Here is a 22,633-nt window from a genome sequence, read left to right as displayed (position 1 = left end):
CATGAGTATCATGGTGTGAAAATATTATAATACTACATGAGTAGTCTAGTGTTAGTTATTCGACCAATATATAACCTCCATTGCGTAGTGTAGCGTATACACAAATGAATATATATCTCAATATGTGATTTCTGGTTTTTGGTAGTAACATCTTTAGTCATCAAGGAATGTACATTGTGCTCTGTGTGTGTGCGTAGCAAGTTGAAAAATACGTAGATTCGATCATTTCAATTGGACAAAAGCTTGGGTCATCCCTCTCAAGAAGAACAAGAAACAAGAGACAAAAAAACTTAGATATAGTCTTCGGGAAAAATGATATGAAAATAACAATCAGTGACCTTAGAATGCCGATACGTAGAACACAATTAAATTAAGATAACGATATGCAAACAATCAATCACATAATTTTAGATCTCAACCTTTGTTTTTGTTTTTGTTTTTGAAGATCATATCATTAGAAAAGGATCTCCATGTGGAATTTTAATTAAAAGCCAAAACCCTGCTTTTATTTTATACACACAACTATTTTGATATGTGATTGAAGTTGATAGAACAAGAGAAACCCTAAAAATCTTGAGCATTAAAAAAAAAAAGAAAAGGATAAAAATTAGTGAAAAGTTCCAATGTCGTTTTGCCTTCAACATAGGACCATACGACAAAGCGACCAAGCTCCAATTAAACTCACCGTCCAAGGTTTTATAACCTTCCACGTGTACGTACGCGTGGCATTACCCAAGCATGACGTCATCTCAACCCGTAAACTATCTAAAGCGGGCCTTTGATTGGACCATTGCCATTGCCCATCCAAGGACGGTGAGAAAAATATATTTTTTTTAACATTGAATGGAGAAATTAATGGAAAAGCGACGCGTGTAAGCGGATAACTTGTTAGAGGATCCTTGACAAGCACGTGATATTGCCCTTTCTGGGCTTATATTTCCTCCGGAAGATAAGAGGGGAGATTTATAAGCGGCCCATAGAGAACACGTGTCGAGGCACAGCGCTGCGGGCGGGGGAGTTGATCACGTCACGACCGTCTGCCACCAACCGCAACCGTCCGATCACGTCGTAAGGGCAGAAGCCGAACACGTGTCACCGATCATTAGTGCGGGACCCACGTCTAAGTTAGCCTAACGAACATGACTCGTCACGATAATTGATTTGACTCCGAGTGAGATCGAGAATTATTTGATTTAGGCAGTGTCTATTATTATTTAAAGGTAAAAGTTTGTTTAGTCCTTATATTTTGAAATTAGTGTTTGTTTAGTCCTTATATTTTTAAAAATACCTTAAATCATCCTTATCATTAAATTATTGACATTTTTGCCATTATCTTTTGTTCCTTTTAACTTATTTTTATAATATTGCCCTATTATAATAATTTTTTAGACATTATTAAAAAGAAAAAAATAAATTATCAGTTTAACACCAAAAAATAAAATAAAATAAAAAATATATATTAATTTTTGTGGAACACACTCTTGAGTTAAAATATTAATTTTTCTAAAAAAATTGATAATGTAATTTTTTACGATATTAATTTTTTAGACATACGTGAGCTTCCACAAAAATTAATATATACCTTTTTTGTTTTTATTTTATTTTTTAGTTTAATTTAATAATTTAATTTTCTATTAACATCCAAAAAAGAAACATTATTGTAAAAATGTAATATTGTAAAAGCAAGTTAAAAATAATAAAAAATAATAGCATAAGTGTCAATATTTAGTAGCAGGAACGTTTTGAGGTGTTTTTAAAAATACAGGGACTAAGTGGACACTAACCTCATAATATAAGGACTAAACAAGCTTTTACCCTTATTTAAAATTGCATAACCCTAAACGGTACATGTGAGAAATTAAATCAGTGTTTTAACATATCGGATGATCATAATATATTCGAAACTAGAATTGGTAGATCAAGTCTCGAGTTGGTCTCGTTACACATCTGATTGTATTAAATATCGATTATACGTCAGATTATTAATATTATATTAAATATTTAAAATTATTATATTGATATTTATTTTTTATTTTATAAAGGAAAAAATATATATGTATTTGAATCTTGGTATATTGTTATTGTGATAGCTGTGGATGATGATCAATTTTTTTTTTTTTTCTTTCAACAAAATGTTATTATCGATTTAAATTATGGACTGAATGTGTGTTTATGGGGAAAGCCATTGTCACGTGGCGGATACTTCACTAAATGCTATAAAATTGCATGTGATGTGTTACATGTGCGTTTGCTTACAGTTGGATTTTTTAAAGCAGTTAATTTGATCTTTACTTATATGTCGTTGGCTTTTTGGAGGGTTAATAATCATTTTAAAAGTTTAAGGATATAAGGTTAAATGGTTTAATGCTGTATAATATTTATTAATAGTTTTAAGGTGTATTAGACTCGTTCTCTTGTGAGTTGATTAGAAAATTTTCCTTGGTTTATTTTCCGTTTAGAGAAATGTTATTAATTGTTTAATTAGTTGGTGAACGAGCAAAAGAGGGCAGCTTCAGTACCAAATTTAATAAATGGCCAGGTGGAAGATGCATAAAAGCATCGACAATGAAAAAGACTAAGACGGCAACAATGATTAATGAAAGATATTTGTTTTTCAAAATAATAATAAAAAAAGTGTTTGAATCTGAAGCAAATCTAGATTTTCTAATAAGTATTGCAAGCGCAAGACAAAATAAAAAAATAAAAAAATTACTTATACGTGATCAACATCCTCAGAGACATCACATCCATTATTAAAAAGAATCAATAATATTTTTATTCATTAAGAAATCTTTAATTATGTCGTTGATATATTGTTTGATAGACCTTTTGACGAAAAAAAAAATATGCTTAGATGATTTATTACTTGAAAAAATTAAAAATAAAAAACAAGGTAAAGGTGAGCACACATGAAAATCTACTTTTTTTTTTGGTAGTCTGAATTTTGCTGTGACTACGACACTTTTACTCTACAATCTCCGCATCGTCAAATGAGCAGATTCTATTAATTTTTTTTTTTTTTTGTAAATTTTCTGTCTAATTGACGGTATTCAAATTGTGAGCATGGTGTCTTCAAAAGTATCATAATCAGACCAATCTTTAGACATATTTAGTTATTTGTGGGGGGTGATTTTTTTAAACTTAAGTCAATATTGATGATTTGGTTGTTATTAAAAATAAAGCAGTTCAAAAGAATTCTCAGCTACAATTGAAGAGTCACATAAGATCATTCAAAACTAAAGCAAGATTATGATAAAAAGAGCTTAAAAATTAGGGAAGACACTTATCTTAATTTGAAAATTAAATTTTTATGTATTGATTTTGTGCTATTCATATTTTATCAATAACTCAACTTTATGTTAACTTATATGGGTATAAATGTTGATTTTGGTGATAACAAACCACATATTTTTTTTGTATTTCACTTTAGGCCCGGCTCAAATTGAAGCCCAAAAATAGGGCCACGTGAAGTGGGGTGTTGATTATTGGGGGCTGCCTATGTTGCAACAGTTGCAACATACCACTACTTTTGTCATTTTGTAATTTAACCATTAGATCGCAAGAATGGTAAAAGCAAATCCAACGGTAGGGTGTATTTATTTTGGTTATTTTCATTGCAATTCCTCTTATTTTCTGAAATGCCATGAACAAATATAATAATAATTATTTTATTTATTGGCTTAGTTGTTAAATGATATGAATAAGGAAGAAGTAGGAAATTTAAGAGGACTTTTATTATTAATATTAGACAATTACAATGCATGATTTAATACTCGTTTATAAGAGTCACAACTCATTAAATATAAAATAAAGCTTATATTTGCGTCCTAACTTCATAAAGATAAATACGTTATTTATTCCACAAATTCATAAATATTTCATAATTTTTTAATTATTACTATCATTTTAGATCTACTCTCATTATTTAAATTTATTAATAATTATATTTAATTATTTTTTATATTACTTATTAATATATAAATATAATATGATATAATAAAATAAAATAATTTATTTTGAATATTATAATTATTATAGTAAAAATAAAAATATAATTTAAATATATTTAATGTTTCAATTAAGACAAAGTTAGCACATTGTAGTGAATTATATAATTGACCACAATCTAACTTTTAAAATTTTCAAACATAGGTAAGTAATCAATTAATGTGAACAATAATATAACAATATACAATACTATGTTATAAACACATTCTAATGGTGCGTTTATTAAATAAGAATCGAAATGAGTTAGAATTGTAATAAGGAATTTGAATTAGAATAAGTTATTTACTTGAGCTATAGGAATCGAAATCGGAATCGGATTGAACAACATTCCCATTGATGTGTTTACTTTATTTATAATTAGAATAAACTATTATAAGTTATTAAAATGCCCTTTGTTAATTGTATCCCTAATATTATTTGTATATATTATAATTAAAACAATAATAATAATAAAACTAAAAATAATAATTATGACAATAATGTTAATTAAAACAAAAAATTAATAAAATTTAACAACAATAATAATAATAATAACAACAACAACAAAATTAACTGAAATAATAATATTAATAATGATAATAAGTAAAATAATAAAAATTATTAATAAGTTTTATAATAATATTTTTAATAAAAATAATAACAACAATAATTAATAATAATTAAAATAATAAAGTTAATATATTTTAATAATAACAATAATTTTAATCATAACAAGATAAATATTAATAATAATGAATTAATTACGGTATAATAACAATTAAAATAATAAAAGTAATAAATTTTTAATAATAATAATAATGATAGTAATAATCATAAATAATAATTAAAATAAATTAAAATAAAAAAATTTAATAGCAATAAGCTTATATAATAATATTGATATGAACAATAATAATAATAATAAATTAAAATTATTTTCAAATGTCATTTTATTCCAAAAATGGACTTATATGTAAAAGTTTATAATTTTTAGTGTCTATTAAATTTTACAGAAAATATAAAGTAGTGTAATGTAATCAAATACAAAAGTAGGCGGACCCTATTGTTGACGAGTAGTAAATCTGTCTGAGAAAACTTGAGTGCTTTCTTTGCTTTAGATTTTCCTTTTTCTTTTGCTCTCATTTTTCTGCTCTCATTTTTTTTTTTGCGTTCGCGTGGCACACTGTACATTATATTGCATTAGGTTATATTACATTATATTATATTAAACTAATAATGCAATATTATATTTGATGAAATATGAATTGTACTATATAAAATAATATATTTATATTTATATTTATACTAAATTAATACTTTAGATTATTTGAGTTTTTTAATTTTATTTAATATTATGTACTTTTTATTTATTATTTTAACTAAAAAATAAAATAAGCTAATGGAAACAGTGTCGTATTACACAAACCTGATGCCCCCCTTGGATTTTTTTAATGTGGAACTGTTTAGATTATGGTGTATTTACCATAATGTGAATAGAAAAAATTACCAAACATGCGATTGCATTGCATTGGCTAATGTAATCCCATGTAATATGATATGTCAAACACACTCTTAATGTTACTAGCATTTACATCTCACTAACTTGAGCATTTGAGTGTTTACAATGATAATGTTAATCGACAATCTTTTACCTTAATTTTTTATTTAAGTGTTTAACAACCTCATGAATGGCGTCGATCTCACTATTTAGTATAATTTTTTTCTTTTTTCTTTGTGAGAGAAAGAAGAAATTTACTTTCTATAGATTTCATACAATTTAATAGTTGAAATAAAAAAAATGTCAATAGATTTCATACAATCTAATAGTTGAAATCTAAATTAGACAAAAAAATAGCATGTAGAATTATCTATACATCAAGTCATTTACTATCAAAATTGCATGGAAAAATGACTCAATATTATGCCACAATTTTAAATGAAAAGCTTTTAAGTTTATATGCCCCTACCCTCCATGATGACGGTACTTGGAGTTGAATGCAATATTCCAGGTCTATGGGCTTTAAAATCGGTCTCTTCGCAAGCCCAATCCACTCTTCTAAGAAAAAAATTATTATTTCTAGGAGATTTTCGTTTAGATCGGTGCTAATGTTCAGAGAGCACCGAAATTTGAACACTACGGCAGCAAAAACCGTGTTAATAAATCAAAACGACACATTATCCGCATAAAGTGCTTCATTTTCTGTTGACTCGGTGTCATTGTGGTGTTCAAATATCATTTTTCTTGTTAAAAATATTCATTAGTTAAAATTATTATTATTATTATTATTATTATAGACAATGCAATATGATGGAACTACAAAGAACAAAGTTCTTGTGCTCTTATCTTCGTGCCTCCATAAACACTTTTAACAGTTGCTACGCGAAATTAACTTAGCAAAGGCAGGAAATTAACTTGCACCTTAAGCCAATAAATTTTGCAAAGAAAAATTGTACATACATAAGGTTGCAAATACAGCAATGTGTCCCTACAAAATAACTCTCTTCATTACATTTCAAACACCAGCTCATCAAGAGACAAGTAAGAGCAATTTCAAATATCTCTACAAGCAAAATATGAACACGAAAGAACATGCTTTAGCACGGCCGAAGGCTGAAGCATGAAACTTGAAGCCCATGAGACCGAACGCTTGAAAGTACGGCAATCGGGGGAGAAAAAAAAAGAGGAATTGCTCATTGTATCTCAAGCCGGAGTTACTGATTTCAACCTACCGCTGCTTCTGTATTCTCTTGTCCCTTATCGGCAGCTCAATGGGCTGTTGGGCTTCGTGAGGGTGATTTGGGCCCTTGTAAACCTTTAGATGGGTGAACAGTTCTCTACCAAGCTGCACCAAAGTGACTCCCAGATCAAGCCAAAGTTCGCAAACAAGTACCCACCTATCCAGGCAGTACATGCAAAACATGTCCTATTGTTTCTAAAAGGCGTAAAATGTTGAAGAAAGTGAGAAAAATTAGTGGCTGGTAAAGCTAACACAAAAGGGGCCATGGAGAATAAGAATATGTCCTCGGTCAATTTCAAGATGCACTAAGTAGACATAACATACATCAAAATATATGCAATTTTAACATCCATGGGCTGGATAATATACCGAGGAATAACAATTTGCCAATGCCATACTTCTTCCTGCTTCCATCAATCAAGTTCACATTCAACATAACCAACACAAGAGTATTTCGAGATCGATGTATCAACAATACTCATAAAGAAAAGTTATTTATTCAAGAAAATGCGGTGCTCACTTTCTTTTGGTTGACTGTGTGCACAAATTATTCAACAAAGCACATTAACACACCAACTAATATCTCTTGACAACATTATAAAGTTTCACTGCAAAGACAGCACTTAGATAGCTGGAGTATGCACATCCAACAAAATGACATAACAAAAAAATAATTAGAACATAGTAAAGCTAAATGCATCCCAGAGCCATTTTCATACTTCTCACATCAACCAATTAGCCATATAAATTCCATGTGGATGTCTTTAACTCAGATTAAAAATTACAAGCATTTGCGATAAGTAAAACAAAGTGGGAAAAATTAGTACAAATATAATTTCTGGTTGATCACCTCTATCAGCCTGCTATTCTAGTTAACAACTATGATAAAGAATGAGGAAAACACAGAAGTTAAGCACATGCAGACACACAAAATTTGATTTAGAATCAGAGAACTCACCCTCCCTTTCGGAAGCATTCCGCGAACAGCATGCTCAATAATTCTTTCTGGGATTCTATGCTGTAGCTGGTCAAATGTTTCCTCTTTCATACCACCAGGTCTCCCTGAATGCCTCCTGTAGATCTTTTGTGTCCTCTTCTTCCCAGATACAGCAACTTTTTCAGCATTCACCTTTTGTTTTCAAGAACAATAAAAACCAGTTGAATACCGCTCAACAACTATTTAACTAAGATATTTAAAGAGCTCGTCAAGACCATTGACATAAGTTGAAAACCTAGATCAGCATCCACTAAAGCCATCTCTGGAACACGACAATCAAGAAAAAACAAAAGGAACATATAACGAACAGACACCTACTAAACAACCACATCTCAATTTCAATGATGTGAAACCTGACTGGCATTATCAGTTTGCAGATTTCCAGAAGATAAAGCTGCTCAAAAACTGATAATCATCTAAAAAATATTGTACTTACATACGCTAGTTGGCTTCTCTATAGATTTTGATATTTCACAGAAAGGGCTTTCTATGGGTGCCCATGTAAATTACTAGTTCACCTTGAACTTTTTACCCTTTAATGTGATTTCCATATTCTTATCAATAAAGAAGCTGACGCCAGTCATGCCACTACCAGAAGTACCTAAACAAATTTACAGAATTAACTTCACACTAACAACCAACAACAAGAGCATCTTTATCAAAAGTTGAAACAATCTTCTTGATGCACTCAGCATTCGTTGCCGTTGTGGCGGGAGAAAAAGAATACATGAATAAGCACACAAACCACATACCACAATCACATATGCTCCCATGTCCACACTGGGAGTGTAGGTCGCCAGATTCTTTCCACGAATATGAATGGCAATAGTGGATGCAAGTCTACCAAGAATCTTATCGGTTGCATCAACCACATACCATGTTTTATCTGAATGCCTGTGATCAGCAGCTTTTGGATACCATGTATTGTTCCAAATGTCCTACGTAATGTAAAGAATAAGAAAAGAAAATTCAAACATACTTAAATTAATAATTGAGGGGCAAGTAACACATTGTCAATTTCATAGTTTAGCACAATCTTGGAATAGTATTTCATATGCCACATTATCATACAGTCTTAACATTATCAAAATTAGTAAAGTGAAACTTCAAACGATGCTCAGTACTAGAAACAAATAAAAGAAACTAGGATGAAATTCTTTGTTTTCAAAGACACATTTGGGTTAAGTCTTTCAAAAGTAGTTTTTAGATGGACAAGTTTATGGTGTGTTTTGGGTTATGCAATGATTGAAACATACCACTTATAATGGTTATATTGTAAGTTTTTGAGTCCTACTAATTGTAACACTTGAAATCACTAGTTTCCCAGTATAAGTTTGCAGGTAGATTATACAGATTAGCTATCACATAAAAGTGGTTGTATTGTGCGCCCACGAAGTAGAACTCACCCATAAAAACCAACATGTAAGGGGCGGGTGCCTTGGAGTTAATAAAACACCAACAAATCCCATACTTAGCCAATGTGTGATCCTAACAGGATGCTTACCAAACCAAACACTTCCGTTGGTGTGCTTTTAAAGTTAAGCAGACAGAAACACAATAGTAAAAAACACACCCTTAAACATAATAACCCACATACAGTACTCAAAGGTCCATATTTTTACCTACAATATCTGCTCTAATCGGGTGATCAAATTGCTCATCAGCCTAAAGCCTAACCATGAAATTGCTCAAAATTTAGTGATATTGAGCAACTATCGTTTGCTTAATAATGGGTTCAAAATAAAGTAGTTCAAAAATTCTCAATTCATTACCTTTTCCAAGCAATAATGAAATCATACAAAACAAAACAAGGGTTTTGATTTATTTTTACTTCCTAAGAACAAAAACCCACAAAAAAAAAATTACAAATTTTTTCCCTTCAGTTTGTTGAATTGAGAAGAGGGTTAGGTTTTTACTGGTCCATTAACTTCGGACTGCTCGAACATCCAGCGTTGGTTGTCGGGGACAAGAGAGAGGTTCTGGCAGCAGCGAACCTTAAACGATCGCTTGGTGTTCAAAGGCGATGTCGATTTCGCTGAAGCAACAGAGAACCCGAGGAATGGGGTTATGCTAGAACTGATGGTAGTGCCTGTGTTGAGTGTCTTGAATGAAGAAGAAGAAGATGATGATGATTGTAATGATGAGAAGATTACACAAGTTGGCGTACAGAGGGTTGCCATTTTTTTGGTTTCTTTCTTTACAGCTTCCTCTTGTTTACTCTTCTCTTCTTATTTCACTCCACCGGTCGCTTCTGATTTTATAATACTGGATAAGATGAGGCTTTTTATTTTTATTCATTTTTAATTTTTTTTTTCTATAGAGTAAAATCAACATTTACTATATATATATATTTTTATTTTTTTCTCAATATATTTTAATCTATATATTTTCTGATTCTGTTTGCAATTTAGTTAGTTACTCAAAAGTCTTAAAAAAATACTTGTTTTAGCATTCTAATCTAAAATAAGATAAATTTGTAATAAAATGGCGCCATTTTAACCAATTACATAAATTTTAGGTTTTTCAAAATCAGTTAGTCTAACTTTTTCTATCATAACTATTCAATTATAATTTTTTTGGATGAAATTATTCTCATCATTCTCAGAACTCCCATTTCAACCTCAACGAATGACGACACCTCAACCAACATTGGCATCTCAACCCAAATGGCATAGTGATGACCGACAATGTTATCATCATATGTAATCATCATCGGTGGCTTCATGTGTAAATCTGATTTGTTAATCCTTAAATTTTCAAAAAATTGAGTTGTTATTGTGAGATTGGATTGATTTTACAATTGATTGCATGTTATTGGTTAGTATTAGGTTTGCATTAGTGAATCTTATTAACATTTTGTGGTTAAAATAGTTAAAAGTTATTATTGCACATAATGTGTTTGACAAAATGTATGTGTGAAACTTATTCGAGTTATTGTTCCTATAATTTGTTTTCCATTGTGTGTTTGATCAAGGTTGGTTGGATGGAGTAAGTATATTTTTATTTTTTTATGTTGGTTTGATCATTGTTTGTGAATGGTGATAGTGGTGGTTTGAGAATGCTTGGTGTTGCAGGCACACTTATCGCACTTGTGCTTAGTGTGAGAGGTGCCCATTACTCCAAATTTTGGCGTGAGAATTTAGTGTGACAGGTACATCTCACACTGTGTTGTGGTGCAATAGGTGTTTATCGCACTAAAATATATGTTCAGTTTTATCTAACAGTATGTTGTGGTGTGATAGGTGCCTGTCACACCAAAACATAAATTCAATTTTAACTTGTATTTGTTTTTTGTAATTTTTAATTTTAATTTAATAAATGTTAGTAACGAACAAAATTTGGATTTTATTGTAGATACAATGGCCAAGAAGCAATTAGTAAAGAGCGATATGCCCGGACCAAGGATGGAAATAGGCAAGATAAAGTTAAATGTGTCCGATCATTTCTTCAAATATATCATGAATACTTTGATTCTTTGAAATTTGGACCTATAATGGAAGCCATCAAAGAGAAGTTGATGAAACGACAATTACATATTTTTAAAATGGATGTGTTCGCCCATTTAATGAAAATGAATAATCATGTCTTCAGTGAGGCTAGTACAACACGAAGAATGCAATAAAGATCAGCTATGGTTTCAATTTGGTGACCAATTCCTATACTTATTACTTACAGAGTGATACTTAGTTACTGGACTTTGCTGTGTGCAAAAGACGTTCACAAAAAAATCAAAAGTTACTATCAATCATTAGTGTGACCAATATTTTAATGATCATCTAGGAACTCTTCCAAAGTTGGATTGAAGTTTTGAGGATTTGAACTTCCATGATATGGACGAAATTAATGCGCTAAAAATCATGCTATATTACTTTGCAGATAGATTACTTAATAGGAGAAAAGATAAATAGTAGGGAGGTTCATTATTAATGAATTTGAAGATTTAGTTAATTCACAAGTCATTTATGGGGTCGTTACTTAAGGCAAACGATATATGACAATTATGACAGTGTTTTAATGAAAAATTAAATGCTTCCAAGGCTTCTAGTCATAAAGAGGTGAAGTACAATATTTAAGACTTTTGCCCCAGGGTTCGAGTACGTTGAAAAGACAAATTTATGGATACCTAGTTTTGTGTTAATGTTTAATTAACAATGTTCTTTTGTATGACTTTTGAAACTTTGTTTGTTGTATGTTTGGCTTTTTAAAGTGATTGATGGTATTCTAAGTGAAAATTGGGACATTAAAACAAAAATAAAAACTCATTGCATCGTAAAGTTGGAAGGCATTGGTTCTTCGAAATTAAGTTATACTATAGTGTGGAACTTTTACAATAACAAGACTTTTCTTGTAAGTATTGCATATATATATTTAGACTCATTGTGAATATTTATTAAATAGTAGATGATTAGACTAAAAAAAAATCGTGGTTACTTTATGCATAGTAAACTGTTAAATACACCATCGATCTGAACAAGAATGAAAAGGACAAGTCATATTGGAGGAGTACAGAGGTTTATAAGACATCTATTCCACATTGGATTCGTAATGTGAGTATATTATTTAACTTAGTTTCAATGTTAAGTATCGTTAAATATCGAATAGCAAATAATTATTTAATTTATTGTTTATGTTACTTTGTGTAATATTAACCAGATATCTTTTTTTTTTGTGTAATAGGAATTTTACTCTTTTTTTTGTTATGCCCTTTTTCAAGCACTAAGAACATGTCACAGTTCTCCGAGATACATTCTCACCAATATATGGTATTCTAGATACGAATGATGACGAGGAGGTGATTTTTCTATTGGTGGGTTTACCTTTAACTATTGATGTCCTTTGATACTTGCCAAGAATCAAAGTTGCTAACTAGATTCATTAGTACTACATATGCTTTTAATAATGATTCCTTAGAGTAAAACTGAGAACAAAGTTTTATATAATCCAAACGGATGGTTAGACAAGTAGTAATTGCATGAGCACATACAAGTTGACAAAATTAGAATACTCTATAGATACAAGTCACCCCTTCTTCACACTACCATCCCAAACCTGGAATCTATACTCAGACATAGGATGAAGGATCATTCTTTTAGCCTTTCTTTCATGCCAATTATTATTTCGTTTGCTCACATTGTTAAAAGAGTACTTATCAATTTTATTGCTATCTTCCCATCATAAAACTATTATCATAAGTTTTTTCTAAAGTGATCAATCAAATAAGTAATGGGAAATGTTCGTAGCTCTTGCATCAAAGAATTTACACTCTTCGTAGTATTAGTGGTTAGAATACTATACCCCTTGCTGTCAAATTGAGAATACACACAATTATAATTACCGAAATTATTCTTTTAAGTAATCAACAACTTCTGAGTGCATCCCTCATAACCTTCAAGTTGTTTTCTAGACTCTCCGCATCCATATTCCTTTGCTACTTCTATAAATGCAAGCTCAAAGTTATCATAAAAAGATTTAGACATCTTAAATTTTAAATTTTTATTACTTTTCACATGGTAGGAACAAACGCTGTAGGAGGCACTGTGAAGTACTTTCATTACTACTCTCTCAGTGAAGGTGTATTAATAAGAGATAATTATTAACTTTGGAAGATCACCAATCACTTCGTACAATTTCTTCATAAGCCATTCTCAAGAATCAATATCTTTGGAATCTCTAATCCTAGTAGCTACTAGATATAATTGGTTATTTCATACAAGAATGTTGCCACTAGTGATGGCAAATTTCATATTTGGATCTAGATGTAAGTGATCTGAATGTGGATCTGTTGGATCCAAATCCATATTATTTTTTTTAAATCCATATCCTTGATAAAAAATAAATAATCATCCAATACTGAACGAATCTAAAATAATATAGAATACTGAACGAATCTAAAATAATCTAGAATAATGAACGAATCTAAAATAATCCAAAATAGTTGTTAATAACATCACAAATGACAATTGCACGGGTAAAAACAAAACAAATCCATAGCAGCTGGGAGTATGCAAACTTGGTGGAGCAAACAACGTGAGAAGGGGATTGAGCAATGATGGTGAGAAGGGACTGAGTTGTAACAATAGGAGAGGACTGAGCAACAATGGCTGTGAAAATTAAAGAGAAGATTGAATGACGTGGGCGTGATGGCATAATGAATGATTAGGAATTGAAGAGGCTGGCACTGGCAGTTGAGGAACTGATGATTTGTTGTTGTCTGCAAATAAGGGATTTGGGGTTAGGATTTATTGATTTGGGTCTGCAGTTATAATGAGTGTTGGCTATTGGGTAATAGGTATTTGGGTTTGTTATAATGTTATGTGTAACATATTTTTAGCTTAGGATATATATATATATATATATATATATATATATATATATATATATATTCTATTTTTTATTTAATTTATTGATTAAAAAAAATATGTGGATCTAGATATTCGGGTTTTTGGATGCGAGTGCATCCGGATCCGCATTTAGATCTCTGTGGATCCTTAAATTTTACATTTAGATCCATATTTTTCTATTATATAGATCTAAATCTTTTGAATCTTTATGGATGCGGGTTGGATTTAGAATTTCTTATTGTCCCTAGTTGCCATAAACATTATTCTATGATATAGCCCTATTCGAAGAGTACTATTTACTGCAATTACAGGCTAGATGCCCTCTATAATTGATGCAAGAGCCAATTACAACAAAATATTACAATAAATTATTATTGCCATCTAGTTTTAGGTGAGCAACTGCTATCTTCATTTTCATTCTTCAAAATATGGGAGTGGTTTGGGAGTAGGTTATATGACTCTACTTAAGGATGGAAATTGTACCTGCAAGCCCGCCCAAACTTGGCCGCCAAAACTCGCCCGCTGCAGATAATTTACTGGTTGCGGGCGGGTTTAGTATTACAAATTGAAACCCGCACTTGGATGCGTGTGGGTTTGGTATTAGTCTAATATCCGACAGATACCCGTATAGATATCCGCCAAACCCGCAACGTTTTTTTAAATAGTTTTAATTTAATTTTAATTAAAAAATATTTAAAATCTAAAAAATAAGTAAAGAAAATAACACAATTATGCAAAGTGCCAAATAAGTAAAGTGTAAATGCGTGCATTGTGTATAATAATACAAGTACCATATGGGGCTATAATAGTCATAACCTAAACAAAACTAAAGTGATTTCCCCTTGAGCCGCGCACCATCTCTCCTCTTTCTTCAGATTTGTATTTGAAAAGTATTATTCTTTAAAAAATATTAATTTTAATCATTATTGTATGCATCATGTTGGATGGATGCTAATAATGGTGAATGAAATGAAAATATTCTCTTGGAGGTTGTATTGAATGATAAATATGAAATGTAATTGTTATTTTTAGACACTAGTTTGCGATTTTTCTTAATTGATTAGTATACTTCATACTTAAATTTGAGAATTTGTATTGGATTGACATTGAAATTTTAATTTTCTATTTTAAATTGATTAAATTTATAATTGAGTATGTTATGTAGAATTTTAGGTTATTAATATAAATTTACAAATTAAACATTTATTATTTTAAATGTGAAAATCCACAAAAAATCCGTCGGTTACCATTGCGGGTTTGGTAAATGCCAAGACCCATAACGGGTGGGTTTTCTTAAAAAATTAAAACCCACAGTGGATGCGGGTGCAGGTTTAGTAATTTAAATTTTGTATGGATGCGGGTTTGGTAATGACAAACTCATTGCAGGCGGTGCCTATTGCCATCCGTAACTCTATTGTGCTTCCTCAGAACACCTTAGGGCAAAATTATTTGGCCGAATATGTCTTCTAGTATAATAAGTGACTAGTGTGCCCATGTTGCATGTTTGTTATAATATCATTTGGAGTGTATATTTACTTCTTCTAAAAATGATAAGATTATCAAAACCCAACTTCTTGCTCACTTAAGATCACTAGACAACACCTTATTATAACAAAATGTGTAATTTATTACATCTTTTCACTACTGTATGTGCGTTGTCATGATTCAACCCAAACCTGTTAAGATATTGTCTACTTTGGGCCTTAATAAGGCCCGCCCGGTTTTGTTCCTGGGAACACACCCAAAATGCGTCTTGCCAATTAAGGAGTGGATCACTCCTTATAAACCCAGCATCTCTTCCGTACTTTGCTAATGTGGGATTTGCCTAGGGTGTTACATATATCCCTCTTAGGGACACATCGTCCTCACTGAGGTTTGCCCCACCATCGCTCAATGGGATATGCAGAGCCGCTCTGATACCATCTGTCATGACCCAACCCAGACCTGACAAGATATTGTCTGCTTTGGACTTTAATGAGCCCCATAATCATTATCTTAAATATTGCTAAGCACTAAAGACGGTTTACTGAATTGTTAATTGATGGTTGAATAACGAAGGGGAAGAACACAATTTTTTGGAAAGTTAATTTATTTAGTAAACAAATTTTAGTTTGAATTTTGCTAGATATTATCGCTTAATTTGCTAAGGACTAGCAATAAGCTGGTTGGGGGATATGTTGAGTGTTGAGTATTAGAAAAAGTAATGTTCACATATACAGTACTGTTCATGGAACTGTTCACATATATGCTATGATGACGTGGCATTAACCGTTGACGTGGCAGCATTTGATTGGACGAATGATGTGGCATTGACTGCTTATGTGGTGTTGACTGATGATGTGGCTTGACCGATGATGTGTCACGATCCTATTGGACTAAAATGATTATGTAGAGTTGACCGGTGACGTGGCAGTATGTTAGTAGACCGAAAAATGTGCGTACGATATATGCATATACACAGAATGACAGCCCTAATGATGTGTTCTATCCAATCATAATTTGCCACGTGACGTAATTCTGAGCGTCCAAATCATGTTAATCCGATGACTATGATTTACTCAGTGTATCTATAAATAGGGGGCTCCCCCTTAATTTGACACTCTTGAATTCATTTTTGAGCTCTATTTTCTGTAATTCATTCTCCATCTTGTATTTTCTACGTATTTTAATAAATTTCCATTTTACTCCTAATTCAATGATAAGTGCATACATAGTTTTCATATATTTTGCTATTAATTTCTCCATTTTTTTCTTGTTTTGGTCTTAAATATTCTAGTTATTTTAGTTAATTTTTAATTTAGTAAATTATATTTTTATTGTGTTAATTTTTATCTTAGTTTTTTTTTATTTTGTTATTTTAGGTATATTTTGGGATTAAAGAGAAATTAAATCGGAGCATTCAGGAAAGAAATCTGATTGAAAGAATCAGAATAGGAAAATAATTGAAGATTAAGAGACAAAAGTGCACAAGAGATCAAGAATTAGAGAAATAAAAAAATATTTCCCAATTAGAGCTTGTACGGGCCAAGCAAAATTAATCTTGCACATGGAGCTAAAAATAGAAAAAGGAAGCCAAGCCATCACATGAAAGCAAAATTGGAAAAAAGAGATTGCCATCTTAATCAAGCCAGCTAGTGAGAGAAGGAAAAATAAAGTCTTTTGGCTTTAAGCATGGCCAATCACAAGAGCTTGTGCAGGAGGACGAAAAAAAGGACCAATTTAAAAAGGAAATCGGGGAGAGTACTTTGACAATTTAAATGGCATGTGCATGGCAATTAAAGGAAGCAAATATTTTGCATGGCTATAAATGGCAAGCACGTTATGAAAGTGGCGGTTTGGCTTGGATTTAATTCTTTCCATGAAAGGATTTAAAAGCCACAATTGAAGGATTATATAAGGGCCAAGCGGAACCAACACAAGGGGAGATTTTTATTCGGCAGCCACACATACAAAATAATTTGCAGCTGCAAGGGAGAAGAAAAAAAAAGAGGAAGCAGCCGTTTAAATTAATCTCCATGTATGGTTTTATCAATTCTCTTATTTCCAATTTAATTATGTTAGGCTAGATTTTCTATTTGGTTGAGGGTGAATTTAAAACCCTAAACATGTCATATGATTAGTTTTTAAATTCTATCATTCAATTTATTTAATTGAGATTGTTTATGTTCTTCTATAATTAATGTTTATGATTTTATTATCGTCTTGTTTGAGTGACCAATTAGATAGGACTTGAATAAATTCTATTGCTAGATTAAAATTCTTGATCCATAATTGTCTTGATATTTTAATCATTAGTAGCAGGTTGGAATCAATGATTTCAATTTGAGAACATAACCTAGATTAAATAATCTGAGCTTGTGTGTTTATTGCCTAGATCAACCTAATATGTTTCTCTGTTTAATGCTTCCATTATCTTAAATTTAAAGAGCTTGTTTTAAATTATTTAATGGTTAGAGATTATGTGAAGAGCTTGTTTTGCTTAACGACACACTAAGGAAAGATTGAGACTAACAGAGCTTATTGTTGTCTACGGTTGATAGTTTCAATATAAATTGATGATAGAATTGATATATTATGTGCATGTTTGGTGGTGGTAAATGATCCTTTAACCAAAGTTTTCATCATTATTATTTCTTTCTCCTTTAATTAGAGTATTTATTAAATTTTTGTTTTCATAGTTTAATTTCTTTATTTCTTGCTATTTAGTTAAAAATTCAAAAACTCCACTTTTATTTATAATTGACATTTTCTTTAGTTAGATTAATTTATATTAATTACTTCTATTATTATTTTATTTTAAGTCTTGCTTTAGAGTTGATAATAAATATAACTAGCATAGTCTTTGTGGGATCGATCCTTACTCGTTATGTACTAATTATTTATACTAGTAGTAAGGTTTTAAATTTGGTGCACCCTAACGACAATACCATTCAATTATGAGTAACTAATTTTCTTTCAGGCTTGGGTTGAAGGTGAAGTCTCAACATGTTCCATGGGCTTAATTTGGTAAATTTACTTTCTCTTCTCCTCTGATTTATGTGGATGTTTTGACTTTTCGTCAACCGCTAGTAATAATCTTGCTAAGATATTACACTAGGTAACTGTTTCCCTAGTGCAAGGTTATTACTATTTGACACGATAAGCCTAAAGCAGCATATTGATTAGAGTGTAGTTCATGAGGAGTGGAAACCCCCCTCATGATTTAATTGACACTAATAAGGAATATTAAGCCCATGGTGCATGTTGAGTGCAGATCTAGAGACCCAAATGCTTCATTTTAATAGTTTTCACTTTAATTGATTCATGCCATTTTTATTTAAATTTTAGGACAATCTAAATCATTTCCACCATAAATTTAACCACCCATTTAGAAAATTAACTTTACACGCAATTAAAATCCACCTCCTCGCGGGATCGATAATCGTCACTATTAATCTATTCTACAATAGATTCGTGCACTTGCGAGTTCAATAAAATTTGCACAACATTGAGTACTGGAGAATGCATGCTCCAGATCTTATTAACAATTCTACTTTTATGCGTTTAAATCCTCTAAACTTTGATTGTGTATGTTTTGTTATAATTTTAGTATTCGAAGCATATTTTGGTCATTTCACAATTAATTAGAAGCCAGATAGCAAAATGGATAGCATTTTTAAGCTTGGAACGATTGAAAACCTTAGGAGGAGCAGAAAGGAATATACGATACTGTTTACATATATGATACTGTTCACATGTACGAATTGTTTACATGTACAGTATGATGACGTGACATTGACCGATGATGTAACGACATCCCATTGGACCAATGTGTGGCATTAACTGATTATGTGGCATTGACCGATGATGTGGTATGATTCTATTAGCCTAAAATGTTGATCTAGTGTTGACCGATGATGTGACAGTATATTATTAGACCAAAATGCTGATGTGGCGTTGACTGATGATGTGTTCCAATCAATCAAAGCTTTTCATGTGGCACAATCCTAAGCATTCAAATTGTTTTCATTTGATGGCCATGATTTACTCATTTTCATTTGAAGGTGAAGCCTTAACATGATCAATAGGCTTAGTTTGGTAAGTTTATTTACTCTGTCTCTCTGATTGAAGTGGTTTTTTTGACTCATCATCGACAAACAATGTATCTTAACTAGATTTTACACGGTATACCACTCCTTAGTGCAAGATTGATATTGTCTAATAGATAAGCACTTAGCACCATATTCATTAAAGAAAGTAACCCCTCTAGTATTTTTTGAGTCATCTTGACTCAATGTCAATAAATAGTGCATTTAAACTATTTTAAAGACGTTCTTGCCACGTTATTGAAAGAATGATTATTTTCGTATGGCAAAATGTGTTCTTGACACCATACTTAGCGGAATATCATTTTCCTCTAGTACATTGAGCGCTTGATACCATATTAATTAGAGTGAGGATTATGAGGAGTACAAATACCTTTTTCATAAATTAATTGGAATTAAAAAGAAATATAATCCCATGGAGAAATGCTGACTGTGATCCAGAGACTCAAGCACATCATTTGCATAGTTTCATCTTTAATTCACTCGCCATTTTTTTAAATCTTAAAATTAAAAAATCACTTCCAACTAACTCATATCCACACTTAAAAACTTAACCCTATACATTATTAAATTTACCTCCTTGTAGGATCGACACTTATCACTATAAATCTAGTTTATAATAGATTTGTTCACTTGCGAGTATAATAAAATTTGTACAACACACATTAAACAAGCTCATTGAACTTTGGGCTTTTATGCCACTGTTATAATTAATTCAAATGCTATGGGTGCAGTGTGCAAGTGTACACAATAAGTAATATAATGATGAATATTCAAGATCGTCTCTACATGGATGAATGTTAACGGATTTACTACAACAATTCTGACAATGCAATTTAAATTAAATTAAAATAAAATAAAATAATTAAAGAAACAAATAAGCTAACTAAGTTAAAAATGCAATAAAGGAAATCTTAAATCAAACACAAAAATACAATCAATAAGAAATAAGTAGTTGAGTGATTAAACTCACTTAATGATTTTGACTATTTTTCTAATGTTTGGCTTGGTTGCTACAACACTGGGCAGAATCCTTATATATCCTCTGCTGTCGCATGTTGGATATCTTATATCTATATGCAACCTAACAGTGATTAGTTGTTGTGCCAACATAAGATATAATATTACACGCTTAGATTATAATTACCCTACAAGGTGAATCCCTATGTCCAGTTCATCACTAATTTTAGATTAAACATGACCCTTTTGGAATCAAGTAAAACTCAACTCAGAAAACTCAATCTAAAACCAAGTATTGCTCTGATATATTCCACTAAGATAGACTCTTTTGTAGCTCTTTCTTAGCTAGTATCATTAAATGGGTGATCAGCCGAAATAATGAACAAAAATAAGTATTATCAAAACAAAGCGCTATAGCAAACATGCAACAACACATATAATCAGTCAATGAACCATTAAAATTGTTTATCACTCAACTATAACTAAATTGAGTTCATGGTTTGCGAAAGAAAAATAAAGAAAAGATTTTTAGCCACAAATACATCCCCATGAATAAAAAAAAGAAAAGAAAAGAACAATGACTGATTTTCAATGGATCTCTGGGTTTTCTCCTCTAGTGCAGCCCTCAATCTCTCTCTTGAATTCTATTTTTCTTTTATTTCTTTGCGGTTTTTTCTTCTTGGGTTACGAATCTCCTTTTCCTTTGCGTGTGTGCTTATTTTATAGCTGAAAATTAGGGTAAACAGAAGTCTAGGGTGCATATCTTCTAGATTAAGAAACCCTAGATCGTAATCTTTTAAGTATCTTGCCCGAAATCTTCTCTGTCATTGTTCCATGATTACTGTAGCAACGGATGCTACAACAACAGCTACAACATCTAAATTGTTTCAGACTTGTTTTAGTTCTTCTGTAGCCAAGTTCTTTTCCATCTTTTTGTAGGCCTATTACAGCATCATTCCTTCCTTGAAATTTAAGTTTCCGATCACGTACAATTATGCATATGATCTAAGCACACAAAATTATTCTAAAAGAACGCAATTTATTAAAAATAAACTAAAATGGATATTCATGCAAAATAAAACTAAAATGCAATAAAAATATATCATTTACTCTCTAAGTAATCTTGATTTAAGTCTAAAAGTGCTATGATAACTCTCATTTCATAGAGTTATCAGCCACCCAAATGAAATTGACCAAACCAATCTCCCCCTCCAGATCATGTGAGAGGCACCACCAAGTCTGCACTCTATTTACAGCTCTTCAGCTTCTCCTTGGGCAATGGCTTTGTCATAATATCTGACTTATTCTCTGTCGTGTGAATATTCTCAAGTTATAGTTGTTTCTTCTCAAGCACGTCTCGTGTCTAATGATATCTCATATCAATATCCTTAGATTTCAAATGGTATGTCAAATTTTTTGTCAAGTGAATGCCACTCTGACTGTCACAATACACGATATAGCTTTCTTGGTTTACACCCAAATCTTGTAGGAAATTCTTCATCTATAAGGTTTCTTCACAATCTTTAGTGATTGCAATATACTCTACTTTTGTGGTAGACAAAGCAACACACTATTGAAGTCTGGATTACCATGAGACTGCTCTCTCTGCAAAAGTGAGTAAATATCCTACTAGGGATTTTCTAGAATCAACATCCCTGTCATATTAGCATATGTGTACACTTATAACACAACTTTGTCACCACCAAAATATCAACATGCTCTGAAAGTGCCTTTGAGATATCTAGAAATCCACTTTACTGCTATCTAATGCTCTTTGCCCTGATTGGAGAGAAATTGATTGACTATACCAACCGCATGAACAATTTCTGGTCTTGTACAAACCATAACATACATAAAATTGCCAACTATTGAAGTATAAGGAACTCACTTCATCTCTTACTTATCTTTCTCACTTGTAGGACAATGCTCGAAACTAAGCTTGAAATGGCCTGCAAGTGAATAACAAATAGATTTTATCTTACTTATGTTAAATCTATCAAGAACGCTTTCAACATATGCTTCTTG

General features: G+C 31.3%; 1 protein-coding gene across 2 annotated transcripts; it reads right to left on the bottom strand.

Moving 5' to 3' along the window:
• Positions 1-6,394: 6,394 nt before the first annotated feature.
• LOC18050009 (50S ribosomal protein L13, chloroplastic) lies at positions 6,395-9,976 on the bottom strand. 2 transcript variants are annotated; one of them, XM_006441409.2, is made up of 4 exons: positions 9,639-9,976; positions 8,475-8,660; positions 7,684-7,854; positions 6,395-6,830 (listed from the first exon to the last, which is right to left on the bottom strand). In XM_006441409.2, exons 1-4 carry the CDS (start codon positions 9,900-9,902, stop codon positions 6,714-6,716), a joined length of 738 nt encoding a protein of 245 aa, XP_006441472.1. In that variant the 5' UTR covers positions 9,903-9,976; the 3' UTR covers positions 6,395-6,713. The 2 variants fall into 2 exon arrangements, with proteins under 2 accessions (XP_006441472.1, XP_024045363.1); XM_024189595.1 differs by lacking the exon at positions 6,395-6,830 and adding an exon at positions 6,837-6,920.
• Positions 9,977-22,633: the final 12,657 nt, after the last annotated feature.

Source organism: Citrus clementina, unplaced genomic scaffold, assembly GCF_000493195.1.
Source record: "Citrus clementina cultivar Clemenules unplaced genomic scaffold, Citrus_clementina_v1.0 scaffold_3, whole genome shotgun sequence".
In the NCBI taxonomy this organism is placed as follows: Eukaryota; Viridiplantae; Streptophyta; class Magnoliopsida; order Sapindales; family Rutaceae; genus Citrus; species Citrus x clementina.
Note: the sequence above shows the minus strand (reverse complement) of the source record. Positions and strands in the feature narration are given on the sequence as shown.